This window comes from Dipteris shenzhenensis, chromosome 15 (genome assembly GCF_047967505.1).
Source record: "Dipteris shenzhenensis isolate YYH24624 ecotype China chromosome 15, Dip_SZ_1.0, whole genome shotgun sequence".
NCBI classification, from domain to species: Eukaryota; Viridiplantae; Streptophyta; class Polypodiopsida; order Gleicheniales; family Dipteridaceae; genus Dipteris; species Dipteris shenzhenensis.
This window is the reverse complement of record NC_141610.1, coordinates 44,917,078-44,936,690: the sequence shown is the minus strand read 5'-3', so window position 1 is coordinate 44,936,690 and position 19,613 is coordinate 44,917,078. Positions and strand designations below refer to the sequence as shown.

The following is a 19,613-nucleotide window of genomic DNA, read 5'->3' as shown; positions in this document are numbered from 1 at the left end:
TTAGTGATGCCACGACTGCAAACTGCCAATCACCAACTTTTCCTGAAGCATTTGAGGCATAAACTCCAATGAAATAGCCCAACAATTCTGAAAATTGTTGTCCAAAAAATTCCCTTAGTGGGAAGAGTATTGCACTCACAAAAATAATCCCTTCTTGACATAGAAGATAGTCAAAAGAGTGCATGAATGGGCAAAGCCATTGTAAGCTCAGTGCCCATTCATGTATCTTATAGCAAAAGTTTGTGGCCAAGTTGTTCATTGGCCACTCACACCAATTCCTTCTATGTACTTGCAACCTATAACCACAAAACTATGTTTGAATCTACCATTGATGCCCAACAAATCAGAGCACTAAAGCTTGCCTGAAACTCAAAATCCTGCTACCATGCAAGCTACAAGAACACACACTACCCTAAAAAACACAAAACCAATTATAGCAATGCTACCACCAACGTATTGCCATGCATTTGCCACATGTTATTAGCTTGTTTTGACTGGTGCTTGTTGATAGCTAGGATTCACCATGGGTCGAGAATTCTGAGTTAAAATCCTGCCAAACGAACATTAGATTCCTCCCAAGAATCCAAGGTGCAATAAATGCTCACTAGGTGCCACACATCAATAGAGGCTTTGCCTAAACTAGCTCTATGTATCTTTTGTGGGAAAATACGATCCTAATAGATTAAAGAAATACGATCCTATGTCCCTTTTGTGGGAAAATACGATCCTAATAGATTAAAGAAATCGGCATCTAATGAATGGTAGATTCATGCAACTGAGCATCATTAGTCATGACCGAATGCCTTAAATGAAGGAGCAATAGCGAAAGGAATTGTGAAGTCACTGAGCACACAATTATATCTTAATATCTCTGTGTATAATTTAGGCAAATACATAAAACTATATAGATGCTCTTCCAGTATATGAACTAGCCTAGATTCTAAGTCACCAGTGCCATCAAACTTAACAAAAGAAACTCTATAAAAAACCCTTCAATCTAGCAACTAACACTTTCACTACCATTTCATGGGTTATTTGGTGCACCGAATCTTTTATCCAACAAACAACCCATTGGTTTACATAGTTGCGCTATGTCGATCTTTACCCAAATGTTTAGTTCGTACATAAGCTAAAGTCACGTTACCAGGGTGATATACCAGCTTCAGGTCTTGTGTTTGTAGAACCTTGCTGATGTAGTGATACCTCAATTGCATATGTTTGGTCTTCTTGTGGGATATACCATTTTGAGTAAAACAAGATATTGTGCCTTGGCTCTCTGAAAAATGGTGAAGTGGTTCCATACTGTCTCTCTCTTGGTGCATTTCTTCGTTTGTAACCAAATCCCTTCTCAAGCAGCATAAGCTAAGGCATCATACTTAGACTCCGTGCTAGATAAGGCTTGCCTCCTTGATAAAAACAAACGCACTCTTTCACCTATTGTAAGAAACACGTTGTAAAATCACAGCACACTTCGCATCACAATAACCCTGCTGATGTTAAACTCCCACAGCTACAATAAGTTGGCATCAAGTGTCCGTGGTATGTACTCGACTGGATAGGACCTCGTCGAGTGCACTCAAAACGATATGGCGAAAGAAGGGAAACCCTACAAAGAACCCTAAGATGAAGGTTTTACAATAATGTCATGGGTTGCGTGATGGGGAAGCCAAAAATGAAATGCAAAGCAGTTGGATAAGTTTGAGGGGTTTAGTCTCGAACTTTGTGTAGGTTTTATCCAAACTTACTTTGTTACATGTTTACCATGCCCTCTCCATCTCCATCTCCAACAGGCCTTCCCTTAACTGCCCTCAATCACAACAACATGCCTTCGATCATCGACAGGCCTGAGCCCCTCCTTGCAGACAATCCGCAGAGATTTTGCATGTTTCCCATCAAATACCCTGAGATCTGGGAAATGTACAAAAAGGCCCAAGCCAGCTTTTGGACCGGTCAGGACATCCCTTTCGTTTCTTCGTTTTGATCCTCCCCAACTCTTTCGCTTTTTGATTTGGAGCCCTATTGATTTCTACCGTATGCGCAGCCGAAGAAGTCGACTTGTCAGCTGACCAAACGCATTGGGAAAATTTAAGTGACGGTGAACGGCATTTTATAAGCCACGTTTTGGCGTTTTTTGCTGCGTCTGATGGCATCGTGCTCGAGAATCTGGCGGTCCGCTTTATGAATGAAGTCCAGGTTCCAGAGGTACGCTATTTGGTTCCCCTTTGTGGGTCCTATATGCAGCAGTTTAGGAATGAAAAATCTCTGAACTATACTTGCAATACTGCGCAGGCCCGTGCCTTCTATGGGTTCCAAATAGCAATTGAGAACATTCACTCGGGTACATGCCCCTTTTCTCTAGTTCAATCTTTTAGTGTAAATCTTACATGGCTCACGTAATGCTAACATTTTGTAGCAGTATTGTTTTGCCAGAAATGTACAGCTTGCTTTTGGAAACTTATATCAGAGATCAGAAAGAGAAAGCTAGGTTATTTAACGCCATAGAAACAATACCGTGTGTTGCAAAGAAGGCAAACTGGGCTTTTCGTTGGATTGGCAGGTAAGGTTTGATAAAAGATTTTACAATTGCTTTGGGAATTTGACTCAACACGGGGTACTGGTCCCTGATTTTAGTCTTGGGATGACAGCTCCACCAGTTTTGCAGAAAGGGTTGTAGCTTATGCCTGTGTCGAAGGGATTTTCTTCTCTGGAAGGTACATGTAGCTTTCTCGTTAAGGTCTCTCGTTTGCATGAATTAATTTCTAGAGCCATTGTATATGGGATGTTTGAACTGTTATGAGAGAGAGAGAGAGAGAGAGAGAGAGAGAGAGGAATCATGGACTAGAGCTAGCATTACGAAGGCGTGTTTTTCCAAATAGGAAAAAAAGAGGAAAACAAGCACTACTGTGTAGCGAGAGAGAGAGAGAGAGAGAGAGAGAGAGAGAGATGATGATGGTGATGCAATATATGAGGCAAATTTTGTTAGATAACTGATGGGGACTTACTTCTCTACGTGAAGATAAGACTTGAACAAAAATCCACAGATCATACTTGATTAGATCCTAACTCAACATGCACAAACAAGCAATACTGGAGACATGCAGTAATAGACAGCTAAGTAGACAGCCAAATCAATCTATATATCTGCTGCTCAAAATAGACAGATGTGTAGGAGCTATGATGATGCTGTCTACTCCGGCCATGTTGCCTCTGGAAGGCTCTTGGTGGCTGCTTGAAGATTATGACCTCCTTTAACAGTGGGGAAGTGTCCCCTCTTCTTTGCTGGGCGGCTGGTCCCTTATACAGCTGGTAGCCAGTTGCTGGCCTTTCATGCCAGCCTTTTGTGCTTTACCTCAGGGCAATGCACAGCCCCATATGTGGGCATACTCCATGACAGTGTCTCGTGGAGCACTTGGCCCTGAGCAAGGGCTCAATACAAAACCAAGGACATGCTGTCTGCTGCCCATGTGGCAGCCTCATTACTGTCCATGGGGCAGTCCTTTCTCTCCCAAACCTCGCAGTTTCACTCCTCTATGTCCATGGCTACCAGATTGTTTCTAGGTAGAAACTTAGAAATGTATATTGATGTTTCGTTTCAAAAAGTTTCGTCCGTTTGAGAATGAAAGGTTTAAGAAACTTTTCTTATAAAGGGTAATTTGACCATCATGTGTGAACATGATAAATTTGACCTACAACCACACACAGGATCCCTATTAACACCAACGATGCTCAACCTGCTAGCTCAAGCGATTCTCGACAGGATAATCCCCTACAATCGCCATTGGAATCTGACCCCTGTGCATGGTCTTGGCTGCCACAGAATTTATCAAGCTTTAGGGTTGGAATCAAGGCCATATCAACACTACTGCAAATTTCCTCCATTTGTTTCAAGGTGACACCAACTGAACTTTGTGAGTAGATGTGAAGAAACCATTTGCATGTTCTATGAACGCTTCATTGTTGCTATTTAACCTAACCACACGTGTAATGGCATTGGGCAAGCAATATTTGTAAATCTGCGAGATTCCATCGCTGCTGAAACCGGCCTCTAATCACTCAGAGGGCAGTGGAACTAAACCTTTAATCACTTCAGCACTTATTTACAGCTCACAAAGCATATATCACAACCATTAACCATTGCATGATCACCATTTGGCATTTACCCATTTGTTCACAAACAAAACCACTGAAAAAGGGATGGAGGCTAGAATGCCCCTGCTCAACAAACATAGACAAGTGCACCCGATTGGCCCCAAACACCGTGGCGCCCCTTTCGGTATTTCTTTATATTTCACAGTGAAAGGATTACAAGTTGCATCTGGGAGACCTTCCCTACAACTGAGCACGCAGCCCCAATTCACTAAGCCTTCGCAAGGCTTTCAAGCATAGAACACCATCACATAAGTGCACTTAATCCATAGGCTCAACCCAAAGGCATTCTCTTTTCTGAGTGCAATTCCATTGGCTGTCCAGATGCAATCACACTGCACCCCAGCCTCTCTCTTTGAGTGGTTTCCAGATGGCATTCACAAAGCTTTTTAAAGCTCCAAAATAAAATCAGCAAAGTACCCAACCAAAGAATGACTCATGTAGCACTGCCTGGGCACCTGTGAGCCAAGAAAGAGGCGGCACACGAGGCCAACCAATAGCTTATGGGAAAAAGAAATCGCAGTAGTAAAATCACAACTCACCAAGCCTTGAAAACTCGAACCAAGTCTTCAATCGCCAAGAGGACATAGTAGCCAATGCCCAATTGCATTCTCAGCCAAAGAGGAGTGCAAAGGCATGAAGAAAGAGCATTTACAAGAGCCAACCAGCAAGAATTCCACTGAAAGATGCGAAAAGAAGCACTTCTGTCGCGAAGAAATGGGAGTTCTTGGGCTCAAAAGAAGCGTGCTTTAGAGAGGAATGCATTGAGAAGGTTTTGGAGAAGTTTCATCGCCGGAAAGTCCTCCAAAACTGAGAAAAACCAGTCAACCAGCGCGTGGGACCACTCGAAATTCAACAGAAAGCTGTAGCTTTGCAAGAGGAGAGGCCCAGGAGCTGGTAGAAGCAAAAAGGTCCAGAAAAAGCGACTTTTGCAAATTCGACCAGCAAAAGAAGTTCTCAGCTCTGCCCGTTCTACTAAACGCACGGAGGGAAAAGCATATCACTACGAAAGGGAGGCAGAGGGGAAGCCATCGGGCCAAACGGAAGTCAGGAATCCAAACAGGTGAGGAGTTATGAAGTTCAGCTGAAGGAGGCTGAAAAACCAGTCCAAAATCTCAACAAAGGGAGAAGATGAGAGAGAAAACCACACATGTGAAGTTTAGAAGACTAAGGAAGGTCCAGGAATGGCAAAGGAGCATGTAGAAGGCACTAGAGCCACTTGGAACTCTAGGGGGGCCACTGAAGGTACATGGCCCTCTAGGGGGCCCATTAAAAATGCCACATCATCATTTCCCAACAACCACTCTTTTAATTCCTTGGAATGCCTTTGGGCCTAGGGATTAATTACGCTTATATGCTAGGCACCATGCCGCGTTTAATTACACATTATTAAGCCCACGCTTGGACTTTTAAAACCAAAGTTGTCACGGTCTTGTAGTACATTAAAGTACTTAGAATTTCACGCCCCCGTGACAGTTGCTCCATGACCGTCGATGTAGGTTAGATTGCCCACTCCGCAAAGGTAAGAAACCTTTGCTCCATGTTTCCCTAGGCATTTGCATAAGCTGTTAGAAATTACCCAACAGAGGGTACGCACAGCGGAAGACTGATAGTAATGCCCAAGAGCTGACACGGTGTGGTGTGGGATGTGGAATCACAAACTTCTTAACTTATGTGCATAAAATAGATGTGCAGACTCATCAATAGACAATGAACCAGCCAGATAGAGAAACCACCAAAATAATATATTTCCATCCAAAACTATGTACACAATACAAAAGAGATAGATCCAGAGTCCCACCAATGGTGTGGTCCTCTGATCTTACCACAAGGTACTTCTCCTATCTGTTGGCTATCTCTAGACTTGAGCCCGTGTGCTCTCCTTGTCGAGCGTCTGTAGACTCTGTCCAGACTTGATCTCTACACCTTGCTGCCCTGGATGTCAGCCTAGGTGTGCAGCCCTAACTCAGCTTGTCTGCAGCTCTTCAGTCTCCCATACACCTCTTGGATGTAGGCCCTATAGGTGCTGATCTGCTGCTCCAGTCTGCCGAGGCTCTGACGACCAAACTGTATGTCGTTTTGTTACATCATGTGGTTTGTTGTATGATGCATAGGGACTGGTCGCACGTTCGGCCTATTCTGTACAATAGTAGCTCATGCTTCCTTTGCTTTGGGAATGCAAAATTGCATGTGCCCCTTTTTGGTGAACACGGCACTTTCATTGGAATTTGTGCTCGCTCCCTTCTGAGTCTCTCTTTCGGGTTCTAATTTGTGGTGAAAACTGCAATTTGGTTTGAATATGTGCTTGGTGCCTTTTGAATCTATCTTATTTGGACTCTAATTTGTGAAAGTAGGTTAAAAGGTGAGCCTTTGAGCGCTGAGGGTTTCAAGTGAGACAGTCTGTAGCATCTAGACTAATCTCTGCAGCCTGCAAACACTAGTGAACAATTTGCCAATGGTTTGTCTTCAGGAGTTGAGACCCAAGCTTCAGGCTCCAAGTTTCAAGCTCTTTTACAATTATACAAAATTGCAATTTGCAAATGATTATTTCTTTTTTTGGAATCTTGACTGTAGATTATTATATATCTTCATAGAAATTTGAAACTGCAGATGGGAAGGAAAAAGAGTTCTAAATGAAAGTATGTGGATGTTCGTGGAACCTTGGGCAAGAGCATTGTGGGCAGGAGTGGGATAGTGGCAGATTACTTAAAGGGCGTATTTACTTCTCTTGGAAGGCATGTGGTTTGGAAATGTCCTTTAATCTTCCAGAATGTGAAGGATATTTGCAAGAGGTTGCATGCAAGAGTGGCCTTTACTATAACATAAAGAAATGTTCATGTTGACTTTGAAGAAGGGTAAGGGATACATTTTCTATTATATGCCAAAAAGCAAGCAAGCAAGAGAAAAGGCAAGAATGGCCCTTTGCAGATATTTTTATGCTAACGATATATCACATTATAAGTTGAAGACTCTTTACTTTCTTGACATGGTGAGGGCCATAGGGGAAGCGGGATCTAGCTTTCCAACCACCATGAGCTGCGGGAAAGGAGTTGAGAGCGAGAGTTAAATGCATGGACAATGATTTGTTGGTAGTGAAGGAAAAGTGGAACAAATATGGGTGCTCAATAGTATTTGATGGCTGGTGTCACGGGGGCGTGAAATTCTAAGTACTTTAATGTACTACAAGACCGTGACAACTTTGGTTTTAAAAGTCCAAGCGTGGGCTTAATAATGTGTAATTAAACGCGGCATGGTGCCTAGCACATAAGCGTAATTAATCCCTAGGCCCAAAGGCATTCCAAGGAATTAAAAGAGTGGTTGTTGGGAAATGATGATGTGGCATTTTTAATGGGCCCCCTAGAGGGCCATGTACCTTTAGTGGCCCCCCTAGAGTTCCAGGTGGCTCTAGTGCCTTCTACATGCTCCTTTGCCATTCCTGGACCTTCCTGGGTCTTCTAAACTTCACATGTGTGGTTTTCTCTCTCATCTTCTCCCTTTGTTGAGATTTTGGACTGGTTTTTCAGCCTCCTTCAGCTGAATTCCGTTTTTCTTCATAACTCCTCACCCGTTTGGATTCCTCGACTTCCGTTTGGCCCGATGGCTTCCCCTCTGCCTCCCCTTCGTAGTGATATGCTTTTCCCTCCGTGCGTTTGGTAGAACGGGCAGAGCTGAGCACTTCTTTTGCTGGTCAAATTTGCAAAAGTGGCTTTTTCTGGACTTTTTTTCTTCGACCGCCTCCTGGGCCTCTCCTCTTGCAAAGCTACAGCTTTTTGTTGAATTTCAAGTGGTCCGACGCGCTGGTTGACTGGTTTTTCTCAGTTTTTGAGGACTTTCCGGCGATGAAACTTCTCCAAAACCTTCTCAATGCATTCCTCTCTGAAGCACGCTTCTTTTGAGCCCAAGAACTCCCACTTCTTCGCGATAGAAGTGCTTCTTTTCGCATTTTTCAGTGGAATTCTTGCTGGTTGGCTCTTGTAAATGCTCTTTCTTCGTGCCTTTGCACTCCTCTTTGGCTGAGAATGCAATTGGGCATTGGCTACTATGTCCTCTTGGCGATTGAGGACTTGGTTTGAGTCTTCAGGGCTTGGTGAGTTGTGATTTTGCTACTGCAATTTCTTTTTGCCATAAGCTATTGGTTGGCCTCGTGTGCCGCCTCTTTCTTGGCTCACAGGTGCCTAGGCAGTGCTATATGAGTCATTCTTTGGTTGGGTACTTTGCTGATTTTATTTTGGAGCTTTGAAAAGCTTTGTGAATGCCATCTGGAAACCACTCAAAGAGAGTGCAGCTGGGGTGCAGTGTGATTGCATCTGGACAGCCAATGGAATTGCACTCGGAAAAGAGAATGCCTTTGGGTTGAGCCTACGGGTTAAGTGCACTTATGTGATGGTGTTATATGCTTGAAAGCCTTGCGAAGGCTTAGTGAATTGGGGCTGCGTGCTCAGTTGCAGGGAAGGTCTCCCAGATGCAACTTGTAATCATTTCACTGTGAAATATAAAGAAATACCGAAAGGGGCGCCACGGTGTTTGGGGCCAATCGGGTGCACTTGTCTATGTCTGTTGAGCAGGGGCATTCTAGCCTCCATCCCTTTTTCAGTGGTTTTGTTTGTGAACAAATGGGTAAATGCCAAATGGTGATCATGCAATGGTTAATGGTTGTGATATATGCTTTGTGAGCTGTAAATAAGTGCTGAAGTGATTAAAGGTTTAGTTCCACTGCCCTCTGAGTGATTAGAGGCCGGTTTCATTGGTTCCATTGCCAGGATACCACACTCTTTCTCAAGAGGTGGGCCTTGGTAGTTTGGTGGAAGGATATCTTTGCTGCACTTTTTGACAGCTCAATATTACAACCATAAACATGGTGAGTACCCATGAGCAAGAGAGCTCCACAACTCCTCAAAGGAGAAGGCAGGAAAGCCTTATTGATCCAGCTAGTGTACAGCTGCAGGGAGCACAACAAATGCCTTTTGAGCAGGCCACACATGAAGCTACAACTGAGCTCAACGGTGATACTAGTTCTAGCAGTGAGTGAGATGATGCTACTATGTTGAATGCACAGCTTGCAAGTGCAGTGACTGCTTTGACTCAGCTGGCTCAAAATTTGGCTCAGATTGTGCAAACAAATGCCAAGAAGAAGAAGAAATCAAGAAAGCACAAGCACGGAAAGAGTGAGTACACACATGTATCAGCTTCTCATGGCGGACCGCACACTCATGCATCAGTTTCCCATGAGGGACAGCCATCAAAAATGACTCAGAAAGTGACTTCCAAGAGAGAGGAATCGCCCAAAAGAGCACTTGAGAAAGAGGTACAAAAAGTACATCCAGTGCAACAGTATGAGCAGCCAGCACAAGGCCTTGGTTTGGGTATTTCTACTCCTCAAAATAATAATGTGCAGTCCATAAATGTGGCTCAACCACCTCAGCCATATTTGAGGCGGCAACCCGAATATTTTGGTACAGATTCTATCTTTGATGCTATGTTGATTTCACCACCAATTGGGCATAGAAAGCAAGCCATGTATGACAATGTGGGAATGCAGCCAGGCATGCAAGCCACAGCATATGCTCCCATGCCTAATGTTCAGCCAAGCATGGCTCTCCCTAGTGAAGGGAATGCTGCAAATATACAGCCATCTTTGGGACAACCAATATCAAATGTATATAAAGAATTTAAGGATGGTGGTTCTCATGTCAAGTTTGATACATATATTGGAGTACAGGACAGGTACAAAGCCCTCACATTCCTTCAACAGTTTGATGCTGCATTTCTTGGGGGTTTGTTTACAGAGGCATCCAAGATGAGGAAGGTTGCCACATTTTTGAAAGGCAATGCACTTAAGTGGTACACTAACCTTATGCTTCATGGAGATGCACCTGCTACTTGGCTGGAATTTAAGCAAGTATTCTCTTCTACTTGGCTTACTCCAACTTTTGAAGTTGAAGTACTTTCACACTGGCATGACTTGTCATACAAACTTTGCAAGAATCTTGATGATTACACCCAGAGGTTTTGGGATGTTTTGCTGCCATTGAGCTCTTACAGGCATGTTTCTTTGAAAGAGCAAATAGAGAGGTACTGTTGTGGATTGCCTAGTGAGCTACGTGATTATTGCATCAAAACCAAGGTGGGTTCTATGACTCAATTAATTGAGAATGCAAGGACAGCATATGCATGGATGCAGGAGAAGAATTTGGGCTTTATGGACAGCAAGAAAGAAGACAACAAACGGGCTGCCAAACACCAGGATAAGGACATCAAATCTGAAAATAAAAATTATGGCAAACGACCGTTTCAAAAGGGAGGAAAAGCCCAATTCAAAGCTGGTCAAAGGCGTGGACAGCCTAATAAACAGCCCCGTACCAAGTTATCTGATGAAGAGAAAAAGTCACTCATGGAGCAAAACAAATGTTTTATATGCAAAGGAGAGGGACACAGCTCTTATGATTGCCCATTCGAGAAAAGAGACAGGTCAGATGATGATAAGAATGGTGATAAACAGGCTGATCGGAAGGGCAAAAAGCCTAAACCTTCTGCAGGACTTCTATGTGATTGGGAGTTTGCCACACGCACATGATGAAGAGGAAATGAAAAAGACTGAGATGTGCAGAGCATGGGGAAAAATCAGAAATCAGAATTGTTTGTTTTTCTTTGATTCTGGGGCAAAGGCTAATTTCATAATTCCTGATATGGCAGGAAGGCTTGGCATCGAGCCTGAGGAAATGGGGCCATCTGGCATGTGTGATATGGCCAACCCTGAACTCAACACACCTGTCACTCCTATCATTGGCAAGTTGAGGATGCATATCCAGGGATATCAGGATGCAGAGGACTTCTACATTATGCCTTTGCCAGAGTGCGATGCTTTGCTTGGGATGCCTTGGATGTACAGGGTGGGGGCTGATGTGCATATGAGAAACAAGAAGATTTCTTTAACTCATAGAGGCAAAAATCATGTACTTGATGTAAAGTTGAAAGGGGAGTCCATCCCTGTAGTTTCAGCTTCTTGTATTTCCAATGTAATAAAGCGTCATATTTCAGCGTACTTGATTTTTGTCAAAGAGGACAGCCAACCAGTTCAGGAAGGCTCTACTCTTTCTGCTTTAGATAGAGAAAGGGCTGCTTTTATTTCAGATTTTCTTCCCGAGCACTGTGAGCAGGTGCATACTAATGATTTAATTAGTCGAAGCTTTCGTTTTTAAAGTCCATTGATACATAAGTCACAATTAAGAACCGTTTTCGAATTCCACGCATTGATGATATATTGGATCGGTTGGAAGGTTCCTCAATGTTCAGTCGTATTGACCTTAAAAGTGGATACCATCAGATAAGGATACGGCCTGAAGATGTCTACAAGATTGCCTTCCGCACTTCATTTGGCTTATATGAGTTCCTTGTGATGCCTTTTGGTTTGACTAATGCACCTGCCACTTTCAATAGAATGATGGACATAATTTTTAGAGCACACAGAAAGTTTGTGGGCACTTTCTTCGATGACATCATGTGTTCTCTAAAAATGAGCAGGAGCACAGGAAACACCTCACTATTGTGTTTCAAGAGTTGAAAAGACACAAGCTATTAATAAACACCAAGAAAAGTGAGTTCTTTATGTATGAGATTCATTTTCTCGGTCATATAGTGTCAAAGGATGGAGTCAAGATGGATCCTGCAAAAGTTGAGGCCATAAGGAGTTGGCCAATTTTGAAGAATCTGCATGAAGTCAGAAGCTTTCTTGGGTTGTGTTCATACTATCGGAGGTTTATAAAGTACTTTGCAGAAATTGCTTCCTACAAAACAAAGCTGTACCGTTTCGGTGGGGAACAAAGGAAAATGCAGCTTTTGAAGAGCTGAAGCAAAAATTGTGTTCTGAACCCGTTATTATCTTGCCAGATCTTGCAAAATCCTTCGCTGTAACTTGTGATGCATGTGGGAACAGCATAGGAGGCACTTTGATGCAGGATGGCAGAGTGGTTGCATATGAGAGTAGAGTTCTCAAAGATGCTGAATTGTACTTGCAGACATACGAGAAGGAAATGTTAGCAGTGATACATGCTTTGACCACATGGAAACATTACCTTCTTGGAGCTGATTTTTATGTGCAAACTGATCATCAGTCACTTAGATATTTTCTCACGCAGAGAAAATTATCTGAAAAGCACATGAGATGGGCTAACTTTCTCTCAATGTTTCATTTTCAAATTGTACATGTGCCGGGTAACAAAAATGTCGTGGCTGATGCACTTTCCAGGAAACGACAGCCTGAAGCAGTCTCCAAGAAACCCAGTGTTTCAGCAGTGAGCATTGCTTATAACAATGTGTTAGATGTGATGAAAGATCAGTATGTTAATGATGCTGATTTTTCAACTATTTATGAACAGCTTTCTGATGGTCAAAGGCATGATCACTATATGTTGAAAGAGGGTTTCATTTTGATGCATGGACGACTCTGTGTCACTGATCAGATGCGACAGAAAGTCATAATGGAAAGTCATGCTCCTCCATATGCAGGACATAGGGGAATTACAGCAACAATTACAGCAGTGGAGCAATACTTTTATTGGCCATCTTTGAGGAAAGATGTGGAAGAATATGTGAGAACATGCATGGTTTGTCAGAAAGTAAAGTTTGACAGGCAGAAGGGACCTGGGTTGTTACACCCTTTGCCAATTCCGGATAGACCATGGCAAAGCATAGCTATGGATTTTGTGTTTGATCTTCCACGTACTCCTACTGGACATGATGGATTGTGGACAATAATTTGCAGGTTTAGCAAACAAGCCCACTTTGTGCCAGTAAGAAAGAAAATTACAGCAGATCAAATGGCCAAATTGTTTTTGCAGCATGTCTTCAAGTATCATGGGATGCCTGAATCCATAATCAGTGATAGAGATCCGAGGATGACCAGCCTCTTTTGGAGAGGACTGTTTGAAAATATGGGCACTATGCTGAATTTTTCGTCATCTTTTCACCCTCAGTCTGATGGACAATCGGAGCAGGAAAACTCTACCATCTTGGATATGTTTAAATGCTATGTCTCAGACCACAAAAGCAAATGGGAGCATTATTTGCCTTTGCTGGAATATGCTTACAATAATACGGTGCGCACATCCACAGGTAAAGCACCTTTTGAAATAGTGGAAGGTGCCAGGAAGATACCTCCCATTTTGCATACAAAAGAGAAAATCTTCGAAGCTGATCGTTTTGTGGAAAGCCTTGAAGAGGCTTACAAGAAGATCAAATATGCCTTGCAAAGAAGTCAAGACAAGCAGAAAAGAGCAGCAGATAAGCACCGCAGGGAATTGGCATTCACAGAAGGTGATTGGGTTTTGCTGCGTTTTCAGAAGGCAAGGCTGAAAAATAAGAAAGGCAAGGAAAGGTTATACACAAAGCTGAACATGCGTTACTATGGTCCTTTCCAGGTTTCTGAAAAGATAAACGAGGTAGCTTACAGGCTGAAGTTGCCTCCGCATTGGAAGATACATAATGCCTTTCATGTGAGTTTATTAAAGCAATATCATGGAGATATTCCCGAGGATGTACCTGATGAGGTGCAGCCTGAAGTGGAAGAACAGGGTGAACTTCTGGTCCCAGAGCAGATTCTGGCACACAGAGATAGAAAGCTCAAGGGTAAAGTTATCCGTCGCTACTTGGTAAAATTTCAAAATTACCCATCACTTGATGCGAAATGGATGGAGGAAGGTGAACTGGCAGATTCACCTGGGATATTGCAGCTTTACCTTGATGCTTTCCAATTAGAGCCGACTGCGGCCCGGGCTCCTACAGGTAGTTCAGCAGAGCGAGCGTCTGGAGCATTACCTGATGTTCGAGAGGGGGGTAGCATCTCCACTCCCTCAGTACAGACAGGCTCACTATGATATCATGAGGTCGCTTGATGACACTATATGTTTCATCCGAGATACTGAGCTGACAGTATTTCTGCTGTGAGACTTCATGATATTGATGCATCTTGACTATTGATCGCCGAGGATCACATAGATTTTGAGCAGTATATATGTATGGATGCATGCCTCTCCTAGCCATATTTTCACTGTCTCTGTATACTATAGCTGCGGCTTTCTTGTATACTCTTTTATGCTATATTTCATGCTCGCTCCTGTGTTTTGGGGCAGCAAACTGTGGTTTGCTGTTTCAAGAGAGGGGTATGTCACGGGGGCGTGAAATTCTAAGTACTTTAATGTACTACAAGACCGTGACAACTTTGGTTTTAAAAGTCCAAGCGTGGGCTTAATAATGTGTAATTAAACGCGGCATGGTGCCTAGCACATAAGCGTAATTAATCCCTAGGCCCAAAGGCATTCCAAGGAATTAAAAGAGTGGTTGTTGGGAAATGATGATGTGGCATTTTTAATGGGCCCCCTAGAGGGCCATGTACCTTTAGTGGCCCCCCTAGAGTTCCAGGTGGCTCTAGTGCCTTCTACATGCTCCTTTGCCATTCCTGGACCTTCCTGGGTCTTCTAAACTTCACATGCGTGGTTTTCTCTCTCATCTTCTCCCTTTGTTGAGATTTTGGACTGGTTTTTCAGCCTCCTTCAGCTGAATTCCGTTTTTCTTCATAACTCCTCACCCGTTTGGATTCCTCGACTTCCGTTTGGCCCGATGGCTTCCCCTCTGCCTCCCCTTCGTAGTGATATGCTTTTCCCTCCGTGCGTTTGGTAGAACGGGCAGAGCTGAGCACTTCTTTTGCTGGTCGAATTTGCAAAAGTGGCTTTTTCTGGACTTTTTTTCTTCTACCGCCTCCTAGGCCTCTCCTCTTGCAAAGCTACAGCTTTCTGTTGAATTTCGAGTGGTCCGACGCGCTGGTTGACAGGTTTTTCTTAGTTTTGGAGGACTTTCCGGCGATGAAACTTCTCCAAAACCTTCTCAATGCATTCCTCTCTGAAGCACGCTTCTTTTGAGCCCAAGAACTTCCACTTCTTCGCGACAGAAGTGCTTCTTTTCGCATTTTTCAGTGGAATTCTTGCTGGTTGGCTCTTGTAAATGCTCTTTCTTCGTGCCTTTGCACTCCTCTTTGGCTGAGAATGCAATTGGGCATTGGCTACTATGTCCTCTTGGCGATTGAGGACTTGGTTTGAGTCTTCAGGGCTTGGTGAGTTGTGATTTTGCTACTGCAATTTCTTTTTGCCATAAGCTATTGGTTGGCCTCGTGTGCCGCCTCTTTCTTGGCTCACAAGTGCCCAGGCAGTGCTATATGAGTCATTCTTTGGTTGGGTACTTTGCTGATTTTATTTTGGAGCTTTGAAAAGCTTTGTGAATGCCATCTGGAAACCACTCAAAGAGAGTGCAGCTGGGGTGCAGTGTGATTGCATCAGTGTGATTGCATCTGGACAGCCAATGGAATTGCACTCGGAAAAGAGAATGCCTTTGGGTTGAGCCTACGGGTTAAGTGCACTTATGTGATGGTGTTATATGCTTGAAAGCCTTGCGAAGGCTTAGTGAATTGGGGCTGCGTGCTCAGTTGCAGGGAAGGTCTCCCAGATGCAACTTGTAATCATTTCACTGTGAAATATAAAGAAATACCGAAAGGGGCGCCACGGTGTTTGGGGCCAATCGGGTGCACTTGTCTATGTCTGTTGAGCAGGGGCATTCTAGCCTCCATCCCTTTTTCAGTGGTTTTGTTTGTGAACAAATGGGTAAATGCCAAATGGTGATCATGCAATGGTTAATGGTTGTGATATATGCTTTGTGAGCTGTAAATAAGTGCTGAAGTGATTAAAGGTTAGTTCCACTGCCCTCTGAGTGATTAGAGGCCGGTTTCAGCTGGTCTAAAACTAGGGGAAGACCCATCATCAATGTTCTTGCTCTATATTTAGCATCTCGAAAGAGAGAATTCTTGAGATTGGGCCTGAAAATGTAGTCTAAGTATGCATGGATAATGCGCTTAGAGAGGAAACATGGCCATCTATCTTTCACACTCGTTGTACTTGCTATTTGTTTGGACCTGTTGTTTGAGGACATTGGGAGGGTAGAGTGGGTGGCAAGTATGTTAAAGAAAGGAAAGAAAATTATTACCTTTAGCATCAGGAAGTAGAAGGGCTTGGCTATGTTCTGCAATCATAGCAAGAAGGAACATTTGAAACCAGTTGAGGCAAGGTTTGCAGACACTTACATAGTACTAGCTAATTTGTTGGATAAGAGGGGCTTTAATGGGTTGAGGAAACTGGTAGTTATGTGATCTTTTGAAGACATCACGTGAGCCACAAGCACAGAGAATTTTGGAAAATTTGTTTTGGTAGGAAGTAAAACAAGTTTTGAAATACAGCGTCCATTTTCATTAGTTTTGGATTGCTGGCTGACAAGAAGGGAGCAAGAGTGGGACTCATCAATAGGCTCCGGATAGGATGGTGGAGAAAATAGAGAAAATGGAGGGAGTTGATGTTGAGAAGTTGATAGGAGTAAAGGCTCATTGTGTGGACAAGTGGGACATGATGCATCCTCCCTTGCGCACCCCACCCTATTTGGAGAGGAAAGGGACAAGAGGTAGCTGGAGAGGTGCAGAATGGATGGATGACAATTATAGAACGGTACAACAATAATCAAGAGATATATAATTTGTCCTTGAAAAGAAAAGAAAAGGATGCAAATGGCGCAATGAATTGGTGGGAGGCATTTTGAGTTATGGCATTTTTTGCTTGCACTTACGACACATGATAGCTCCACAGAGAGAGAGAGAGAGAGAGAGAGTGCAATGCAGGAAGCATGTTTTTTAAATGACCCATGACACATGGAACTCGTTACGTATTGTAGAGAAGACTAAATAATGTGTCTCACCTTGGTTGCCCTTGTGAACACAGCTTCTGTGCAATTTTTTGGTTGAAGAAGAGAGGATTGATGCCTGGCCTGACATTTTCGAATGAGTTGATATCGAGGGACGAGGGTTTGCATTGCGATTTTGCCTGCTTAATATACAGGCAAGCCTCGTTATCTTTCCCATGAGATCTTTGACTTAAGCATCCATCCTACTGTGTGTTTTATTGTTTGACTTTTCAATTGTTATGTTTTCAGGTTGTTGTCTACTAGGCTTTCTGAAGGGAGAGTAAGAGAGATTGTAGTCGATGCTGTGGACATTGAAAGAGAGTTTGTTTGTGAGGCTCTATCTTGTGATCTTGTTGGCATGAATGCCAGCCTCATGAGCCAGTACATCGACTTTGTTGCAGATCGATTGATGGTAACTGAAGCCTTGCTTACATTAAATTTCATTATCTTCTGAGGTTTGTAAGTGCTGCAATGGTTTTAACACATTGTACAGGTGGCACTTGGTTATTCTAAAGTCTACAGAGCCCAGAACCCCTTTGATTGGATGGAGCTCATATCCCTTCAGTAAGCATCGTATCTCCTCTTTTGCAGATTAGCTTTTATGATTCAAGTACTCTCGCCTAAAAGTATGAATGCATGCAGGGGGAAAACGAATTTTTTTGAGAGGAGGGTTGGTGATTATCAAAAGGCATCCGTGATGGCAGGCTTACGGAATGTTAATGGCAACCATGTATTTAGGCTAGATGAAGACTTTTAAGATGACTTTTTAATGATGAAAAATAATCAAGGGAAATATGAGGGAATGTGCTTTGGTCAGCGTTGAAAATGCAGTTTCTCCCTGGTTTTAGTGTGGCCATTGCATGGAGTACACAAAACAAGGCTGTATTTATGGCTGGAGTATGGAACTTCATCTGTGGGCAGTTCGGAAATTTATGTATCGGCTATCTTTGAAGGATCTTTTAGTTGAAGCAATGTGAGGGGTTTGCATTGATATCCCCTGACATTTAGTGAGATCGTGAAGCAAGTGTGTTGTATTCATTTGCTTGATTTTTGGAGGCACACCTGTCCAATATGTTTCTTCAAAATTTATTACGAAGTCAACAATGTGAACATGGAATGGCATGCATGCTTTTTTATATTCTTAGACTGGTAGTACAATTGGCTCTTTGATGAAGCACAACACACTCATTACTTGCAATAGCAATAGCAATAGCAATAGCAATAGCAATAGCAATAGGGATGATCCTATCCACCTCTCATTCATTCCTTGAATTTCCCTTCTGATACGGCATAGCATCTACAGTTGTTTGCACCTACTCGTGAAGTAGGATATGTGCCATTAGTCTGACATTGAAATGCTTTTGACACATTTATTAGCACTACTAAAGTGGTACATAGCATCGTTTAACAAAATATGTATTGCTATTTAGCATATGCTAGCACAAAATACATTGTTTGACAGTACATAGAGTAATACTTAACAATTGCTAGCAATATTGAAGTGCTATATAGCACCTTTTAATAGAAGATAGTTTGCTAGTTAGCACATGCTAGCACTAGTTAATAGTACATAGAGTGCTACTTAAAACTTACTAGAACTATTGAAGTGTGGTGCATTTTTTAGTATTGTTCCTTTGTAATCTTCATGTACACAATAATATCGTGTTTGGTTTGTGGAAATGGGATCTTCTCAATGGTGTCAACAACCTAGTTTGGGGGTTGGCTGTCACTTCCAAATCTTTTGTTGAGGATTGATCTCAATGTCTTGTGTTCATATTGTGCATAGCACTAACACGAAGAGTGCTAAAGGGCACAAGGATTGGAAACCCCAACCCTAGAGGAGTATGTAAATATTTAAATTTTCAAGCTTATATAGCATACAGTTAGTCGTTTGTGGTGTGCTCTTTAGTTGTAGTAACTCTCTTCTCATCTTCTCCCTCCTCCTCTTCCTTCTCATATTTTTCATTGGTATCTTTCGTTGAGACATTGAGATCCTTGTGAGAGTAGGTAATTGAGAGCTTCTCGTGAGTGATCCTTCTTTAGAGTTCACTCTGGTTGAAGAGATTTCCATTCATACATTTCTTTTTGTTATCATCTTGTGAGAGATATGATAGTTGTCCCTCTCCTATCTATTCTTTTCTCTTGAGTGATTCTTGAGAGAGTTTTTTCATTTATTGATAGAGAGAGAAGGAAGTTTTTTAAAATTTTCTTTAGCTTATTCCACTTTTCAGTAAATAAATAAATAAAAATAGAGATAGAGAGAGAACTTCTAAGTTAAATTCGTGTGACAACCTAGGCAATTTGAACAACATAAAACAAAGCTGTAGAGATAGGCGATCAAGGGAAACAAACTGCAATGGACTACAACAAATGTTTCCAACTTCAGCGATATAGTAGAAGACCCAATTGATGCGAAAGAACACTACAAGAAAAAATGCAACATGAATCCTACAACTAATAGGTAGGATAGAATAGCTAGCACAAGCCTCGACGATGTAAGGCAGCAAGATGATGTGATGCATGCAACAATGAGATGTAAAACGACATAGGAGCAGTGGACTTCAACCAAGACATGATGAACAAGTGAAAAATAGCCCAACAATGGACAATCGGAGCCAGACTCTAGTGACAAGCTAAATGAAGCATACATCAATGGAAAGTAGACAATATAGCTTCTACATTGACTATTGTAGAAT

At 42.6% G+C, this 19,613-nt stretch overlaps 1 protein-coding gene across 1 annotated transcript; it reads left to right on the top strand.

Annotated features, from left to right (window-relative positions):
• The first annotated feature begins 1,669 nt into the window (after window positions 1-1,669).
• On the top strand, window positions 1,670-18,019 carry LOC147893876 (ribonucleoside-diphosphate reductase small chain-like). The gene is made up of 9 exons (XM_087385549.1): window positions 1,670-1,949; window positions 2,042-2,202; window positions 2,290-2,338; window positions 2,431-2,557; window positions 2,646-2,711; window positions 16,956-17,072; window positions 17,167-17,329; window positions 17,411-17,481; window positions 17,560-18,019. Exons 1-9 carry the CDS (start codon window positions 1,754-1,756, stop codon window positions 17,672-17,674), a joined length of 1,065 nt encoding a protein of 354 aa, XP_087241675.1. The 5' UTR covers window positions 1,670-1,753; the 3' UTR covers window positions 17,675-18,019.
• Window positions 18,020-19,613: the final 1,594 nt, after the last annotated feature.

Bases quoted from the DNA above. Each gene is read 5' to 3' on its own strand.
- LOC147893876 (XM_087385549.1), top strand. From the start codon at position 1,754: ATGTTTACCATGCCCTCTCCATCTCCATCTCCAACAGGCCTTCCCTTA. The intron at 2,558-2,645 runs GTAAGGTTTGAT...TTGGGATGACAG, and splicing joins GCTTTTCGTTGGATTGGCAG to CTCCACCAGTTTTGCAGAAA. The intron at 17,073-17,166 runs GCAAGCCTCGTT...TTATGTTTTCAG, and splicing joins TTTGCCTGCTTAATATACAG to GTTGTTGTCTACTAGGCTTT.